The sequence below is a fragment of the Lactuca virosa genome, chromosome 2 (genome assembly GCF_052849685.1).
Source record: "Lactuca virosa cultivar CGN04683 chromosome 2, Lactuca_virosa_CGN04683_v6, whole genome shotgun sequence".
NCBI lineage: Eukaryota > Viridiplantae > Streptophyta > Magnoliopsida > Asterales > Asteraceae > Lactuca > Lactuca virosa.
In genome coordinates, this window is record NC_136427.1 from 30,631,642 (window position 1) to 30,639,165 (window position 7,524).

The 7,524-nt window shown below is 32.3% G+C and overlaps 1 protein-coding gene across 1 annotated transcript; it reads right to left on the reverse strand.

The window, feature by feature from the left end:
- Positions 1-642: 642 nt before the first annotated feature.
- LOC145158997 (putative alkaline/neutral invertase D) lies at positions 643-6,685 on the reverse strand. The gene is made up of 5 exons (XM_079077888.1): positions 6,575-6,685; positions 5,750-6,222; positions 4,022-4,453; positions 2,175-2,733; positions 643-1,136 (listed from the first exon to the last, which is right to left on the reverse strand). The coding sequence occupies exons 2-5, from the start codon at positions 6,182-6,184 to the stop codon at positions 841-843; spliced, it is 1,722 nt and encodes a 573-aa protein (XP_078934014.1). The 5' UTR covers positions 6,185-6,222; positions 6,575-6,685; the 3' UTR covers positions 643-840.
- Positions 6,686-7,524: the final 839 nt, after the last annotated feature.

Consider the following 7,524-nt stretch of genomic DNA (forward strand, 5'->3'; position numbering starts at 1 on the left):
CCGTAGCCTACGGTTAGGGAAACCATAGGTTTCGAGAGAGGAAACCATAGGTTTCGAGATACCTACGGTTTTGTATGTTGAAAATGAAAAAAAAAATTATACAAAACACGAAACAGTAGACGAATTGACGAAACAGTAGACGAAACTCGAAACCTACGGTTTCGTGGGCTATATTTGGACATTTACTAATTTTTGGCTAAAAATTGCTAATGACTTTCTTAATTTGGCTAGATTAGTAATTACCCGAAATAAATAAAGGATTGACAACGCCAAAAAGATCAATTTGAATATCATAGTATAACACAAAATACATATGGGACCTTCGAAATCTTAAAAGAAGGCTAATAACTAAATAAATACATTTTTACAATAGTTTAAAGACCAATTTCAACTATTAACCCTATAAATAAATATTACCTTAATTACTTCAACATATTTTCTGAAAATAATAATGTGAGGAATAAATAAGAATTTATTGAAAGAATTTGACAAAACCAAATGTTAGCATGTCGTAGAATATATTCAAACACTTGAAGTCCCAATAAGCTCTAGCAATACTTCTTACATAATTCACCTCGAAAATCATTACGTTTGCAACTCCTCACCCGTATAACAAAAAAACAAAAGTAACAAAAACCACAATTCAAACCGAACATTATTAAACCGCTTGCAAAATTTCATCAATTCACATTGTTCAAAACCATAAACAAATCCCGACTTGTCAATGGGCATGCGTATAATACACCAAGTGTTAGAAACAAAACCCGAAAACGTGGAGTGAAAAAAACACAATAATAATAATGATGATAATATATTGAAGTTGAAGTTGTGTTCTTCAATTTAACAAACCCATGAAGCAGATCTTTTCATCTGAGGCTTCATTTGTTTGTCTTCTTCAAGTGATATCATACCTAAATGAGACGGATCTTCAAGCATCATTTTGGCAACCAAATATCCGGCTATTGACCATGTTTGGTTTTTACGCGCTTGTTTTCCAATAAATCGGCCAAGTTTTCCATCGTAATATTCCGGCCACTGGTCCATTAGTAACCGGCTTTCGGCTAATTCGATTGCGCGCTTTGCTATTTGGGGTCGCCCTGCTTTTATGCACGCGGCTGTTAAAAGCCATATTAGAACTGCAAAATATACATGAAATCGATACTGTCAGTATAACAGTATGTTTGGCGTACTAGCTGAAAAGTTAGCTGATAAATAAATAAAAACGTTTGGTAACTAGCTGATAAGCTGGCTGAAATATGTAAAACGACATAAAAAAAAATACAACATTGTCGCATAAGTTGGTAAAAGTGTGAAACATTTTTTTCTCAATAAGTGTCGTGTAGATAAATGATGTTTTAAACTTTGAGTAAATTACTGAAATTGTCCTTACGGTTTGGTCACAATTGACGTTTGGTACCTAACTTTTTTTTGCACTAGGATCGTCCTGTGGTTTGATTTTGTTACTGGTTTGATTTTGTTACATTTTTCGTCCCTTACATACATAAAGTTAGGGACCAAATGTGCAATTTTGACCAAACCATGGGACGAAAAACACAACAAAATCAAGCCACATGGTGGATCTGAGTGCAAAAAAAAAGTTAAGGACCATACGTGCAATTTTGACCAAACCATAGGGATTATTTCAGTAATTTACTCTTTAACTTTAGTAGCAAAAAAGAAAGCAAACAACTTTTCACAATTTTCTCAATTTTTGTAACGAGATGATTTTTGATACAAAATATGTCACCATGTCTTAATTTAGCACCAAAAGATGCAATCTAGTTACTCAACAACACATATGAAAATAGTTATCTATCTAAAAAATGGTGTGAATCACAAATATAGAAGCGCTAAATGCATATTTATGCAACAACATTTCATATTTTTTTTTTCAAATTTATCCAACAAGATAGTTTTTTATATAAAAAACACAAAGATGTTCCAATTTAGGACCAAAAGATGTAAATATATACCAATTTGCCCTACTAACCTAGTAACTTATTTGAATTGATAAAAAGGTACGATATTGTTGCTTGGTAAAAATGTGAAACATTTTGCATATTTCATTTAACAAAAACCTTTTTCCATAAATCTAAAAAAAGACAAAAACATTTATTGGATAAAAATACGTATTTAACCATTAAAAAAAAAAAAAAAAAAAAAAAAGCACAAACCTGGCCACGATCCACCATTATGATAACTCCAACTCGTATTCTTCGGATCACACCCAGTAACAATCCTCCACTCATGACTCTCCATCGCCGGATAACAAATCTTCAACGGCATCTCTCCGACGAGTTCTCCCCACCTCGACTCAATCAAATCCATAATCGCCGAACTCTGTTCAGGCGTCGCTAACGACGACAAAATCGCCACACAATTCCCCAAACAAAACCACCGGAAATCCATTTTCGCCGGACTTACGTTCCCAATAAAGTACCCGCCACGTGTCGGCATGAAATCGAAGACCCATTCGGGAAGCGAATCGGGGATTACGTTGAATTTGTTGACTGCGGTGTGAGAATACTCTTCGGTTTTGTAGCGATAGATGTCGTTGAGTTGTTTGATGTCGAGCCAAAAGTAACTGCGCATGTGGAAGGAGAGCGCGTGGAGGCGTTTGACTATTCGGTCAATGCAGTCGTTGCCTTCGCAATCGCGTTTTAGGAGAAGTAAGGCGCATCTTAGCGCCATGAAGAATAGTGCTTGGATCTCGATTGGGTACCCGTATACACCCTACAAATCAGCAAAGATTGTTGAAATTACGGATTTGCCCATCAACGTTAGATGAAGATCTGAAATATGTCTATCGCTAAATGGATATTTTGTCATTTACATGTGAACACAGAAGGAGCATACAGAGCAAAAGCACGGATGTTGTAATTTTGAGTAAACAAGCAGAGACTGTAAAATTACGTATTTGCCCTTCAATGTTGGACAAAGATATACAAGATTCTACCTAATTGTAAGGTATTTTTGTCATTTGCCTGTGAGTCGAAACACAGAAGAGCATTCAGCGTATAGAGCAAAAACAGGAAAGTTGTAATTTTTAATAAACTTGCACAGACGGTAAAATTACGTATTTACCCTTCAACGTTAGATAGAGATATACAAAGATTCTATAAAACTGTCCATTGTTGAAGGGTATTTTGGTCATTTGCATGTGAAGTGAAAAGGGGATTCAATCGAATGGAAGGAGCATACAAAACAAAAGGATGAAACCACATACAAGAAATAGCATCGCACTTAGGGGGTGTTTGGCTTAGCTTTTCACAGCCCAGAAGTCCTTTTTGGAAAAATTACAAAAAATCAGGTTTTCGTGACTTTTCCAAAAAGTTCATTTTCCTTGTATCAAAACTCCAAAAGTAGCTTTTAAAACTAGTTTTGCCAAACATCTTTTGCTTTTTTTTTTTCTTTTCCAAAAAGGACTTTTGGCTGTGAAAAGCTAAGCCAAACACCCCTTAAACTAATTTGTTTATTATAAGCATATATTCTTTTTATTTCTTCCTATTAGAAAATCATACTTTGGAAAATCAAGACAATAACTCAAAATTGCTTTGAATTCGGATGATGTTGCCAAAGGGTTAAATGTAATTCTACCTTTTATTTAAGGTCATTCAAATACAAAACTATTTTTACTCCTAGAAAAACAAAAAACAAAAACAAAAAATTCGAAGTACAATACTACAATAAAAATAATAATAAAAGAAAGATACAAATCCTATAACAAACAACTATTTTGAATCAGTTTACGGTTTAATCCCAACTTTTAAATTTTGAGCAGAAAAACCTCAATTATTTTATATTTTGCCCAAATAAACGAAACAGTCAATTTTTTTCAACAAAAAATGACAGATTATCGTATAAATTTAGATAATCGGAACTTTTCTGTTCAAAAAATAAAAATTTGGATTAAACCATAAACCCGTCCAAAATATTAGGACTTTATCGGAGATTTCCCAAACAACTAAACCAAAGTACTTTGCTATTTCTTGATAAAAGTAGAAAGATATCAAATACTAACCATTCTTCGATCAATCATACAACATCCATCCGCACATAGCAAAGTAGGAAACGTATCAAACCCTTCGGAAAGACACAAAGTCATAATAAGTCTAATCCCCCTTTGGATTTCAGGCATTTCGGCTAAAGACGAGTCACCCGTGGATTTCGTATACGCACGAAGCAGTATAATCCACCAAAACCCTGAGTCAACGGGAGCCACACGCCCAATCGCGCTTTCACCATAATCCGCTAAAATTGTCTCCGTGTTTCTCACAGGGTCATGGAGCACTTTAAAACTTGCGGGCATTACCCCTTCACCTAATTTGAAATTGTCAACCTTTTTTTCGCGTGATTGGAGGAAAACGGTTTTTAGGAGGAAGTTTTTCACTATTTCGGGTTCTCCGTTCATTAAAAAGGCTAATGCACTTGGCACAAAGTCTCTTACAAATACCTACAAAAGGAGGAATAAATGTCAAAAGTAGAATTTAGTTTTAAATGTAAGAAATAGCAATGTATTTTCTTTAATTTGTTTATTATAGCGCATTTTTTCGCTCCGTTACAATGTTATATTTTCGAAAGAAAAAATAAGTAAATAATTGAAATCCGAAGACAAAGAATTTAGGGTTAATCTCATAAAAGATTTTATATTTTGTGTTTTTTTTTCGGGATTAAACCTCAACTTTTTTTTTTCCGGAAAAAACCTTGTGTTTTTAGTTTTTTCCAAAAAAACCCTCAACTTTGCATTTTTTTCCGAAAAAACACTCCACTTTCAAACTATTTCCGAACAAACCCTCACTTTTTTTGTTTTTTCAAGAATAAACCCTCACATTTTACAAGTTTTTTCCGAAAAAAAAAATGACTAAAAGGGCCAGATCGAAAAAAAAATGAAAAATGAAAAGTCTTTTTCAAGGAAAAAATAAAGTTGAGGTTTAATTGAAAAAAAAACACACACACGTAATATAAAATCTTTTATGAGATTAATATTGTTATAATCAGATAGATTTTTTTTGAAGTATAACGTATTAATAATGTATTAATAAAAAAATATAGAAAGTAGAATGCTTTAATAAATTTTAATAGAGGGTAGAATCTAGGGTTAAATGAAAGAAATAGCAATGTACTTTCTATAACTTATTTATTATACCATTTTTTTCACATCTTCCATCCAAAGGCAAAGAAATTATTATTGTTATAATCGGGTAGATTTTTAAGTATAGTTTATTAATAAAAAAAGATTGAAAGTACAATGCTTTAATAAAAAGAACTGAAGGGTACAATTTGTAATAGAAATAAAGTATAATAATAGCACTATAGTAGTGAATATTGCTTTGTATAATAGTGTAATAGGAAGAACAATTATTTTCAAAGTACAGTGGTTTAATAAGAAAAAGTAATGATAAAATAGAATGGTTTAATAGAAATAAATGTAAGTATGATGCTATAAAACACAAATAAATAAAAGGAAAATTGCATTTTTTGTATTTAAATAAAATTACATCGACATTTCTTGCATTTTACAAAAATTTCATATAAATATATATAGAAATTGGGTAGCTATATACAAAAATAAATGGAAATACGTAGCAATTTCTTGCATTTAATACAAATTTTATAACCAAGGATCATAAAGGACTCGATTGATATGAAGACTCAAATCTCTAAACATCATAAATCAAAAGTCAACTTGAACAAATCACAATCCGTTAATCAAAATCAGCTTCATAAGAAAAAAGGAATTGAAATTCACCTGATCATAATTAAGGTCCTCTGAAGAATTATCAAGAGCAGCAATAGTCCCAACAGGTTGACCACGAAAGTTGACCAAAGATCGTCTCAAAGCCTCCCAAGCATCTCCAACAATCGGATGAGGCTCAAAATACCCACTTCGAGGAGTTCCAGTCCATCTCCCCGGAGAATAAACGCCGTCGAGATTATCAAACCCCCGTGATGAATTATCGCTCATTTTGTAGAAATTATTACGTGGTGGCGACATCGTAATCGACATTTCACTAAATGATCTTTCATCGAAAGATCTTTTTCTCTCGATGTTTACTGGTCGCGGTTTTTCTAGAAGCCTCGTTAGATCGGAGTCATCGATTTCGAATAAAGAAGGTGTTGTTTGTTCTTCCTCTTTTGCTTTTACAGACCCGTTTGAAGTCCCTTCTATCGTTGTTGGAGCCATTGTTTAATTAATGTCTGAAGAAACTTCGAAATTCTGATCTGGTAAATAAAGTCAAACGAGAAATTTTTTGAATTCAGATCTGGTCAAACGTTTTCAACCGAAGGTAAACAAACTTCAATCAGATCATTACAAGTTCATCTGAATTCCACATTTTTCGAATGAATCAAAGAATAAGAAGAAATCGACTATGTCAAAATACGAGTTATGTTCTTGGTTGTTTTCAGAGTTTTATTAAGCGCCTAGCAAAATCCAGAAGTAATATCGTGAATTAACTAACATGTCTAATGTCAAAACCCTAAAAATCGAATCATGAACTGGAAGAAAAGCAAGATTGAAGCTAATTCATATCGTAAATGATTGGAATGGGGAAGAGAGAAAGAAGAATCAAACCTGGGGAACTTGGTAGATGAGGAAATCGATGAAACCTAGAAAAGGGGCGTTGAAGGCATCATCAAACTTAAACAAAGAGGGATCAAAGGAGTATACTTTATTCAAAATGAAAGAAGGTGACCCCCTACTGAACAGGCCTACATATATAGGTGACAAAACGGTGGAGTTTCAAAAATAGACCTTAAACTTTAGTAAGTTTTGCAAATTCAGTCCTCCGTTAGTTTCCTTTTTCATTTGGGTTAACGGATATCCAAATTTGTGTATGGTATTTTTTTGGATACTATCATGACCAAGTTTAGACTTTAAAAAAGGTTCATTCACATTTATATGACTTTTGTTAGTTGTCATATTTTACTATTGTAAATAAAATTGATAAACTTTAATCAACAAATTATATCAAAAGAAAGATGGTTATCATTTTATATAATTATTTTATTTAACTTTTTATAAACGTTGTAAACGGGTTTCCTCAACAAAAATAAGCAACAAGCTATATTATTTGGTTTCTTGATAATAGTTTTTATCAAAATTAACTATAAAAGATTTCACATAACTAATTGCATGATCGTTAAATTCATTTTTAAAATAATAAAAAAAAAAACTTCATTGATCGGAGACAATCGCTAGTAGGGATAATATTCGAACAATAAACAATAGCCTGGTATTATTGATATTTAAAAAACAAACAAAGTTTAATAGTTAGAAAACAAATATTATTTCCTCCAAAATTAGAACAAATTCTTGGTAATGGGTATAGCATTATACTAGAAATGTATCAAAGATTGTCCACTTTTAGCCCAAAAAATATATATATAATCTTTTAACTAGTCAAGTTGTTATTTTTCAAATAACTCTTTAACTATACTAGTCGAAGACTTATTACATGAGCATATGAGTGGTGCTTTGGTTTTTGCCGTTATAATAAAAAGGATTATTCAATCAAATAAGAC

Bases quoted from the DNA above. Each gene is read 5' to 3' on its own strand.
- LOC145158997 (XM_079077888.1), bottom strand. From the start codon at position 6,184: ATGGCTCCAACAACGATAGAAGGGACTTCAAACGGGTCTGTAAAAGCA. The intron at 2,734-4,021 runs GTTAGTATTTGA...GCTGATTTGTAG, and splicing joins GTATGATTGATCGAAGAATG to GGTGTATACGGGTACCCAAT. The intron at 1,137-2,174 runs GTTTGTGCTTTT...TATATTTTGCAG, and splicing joins TAATGGTGGATCGTGGCCAG to TTCTAATATGGCTTTTAACA.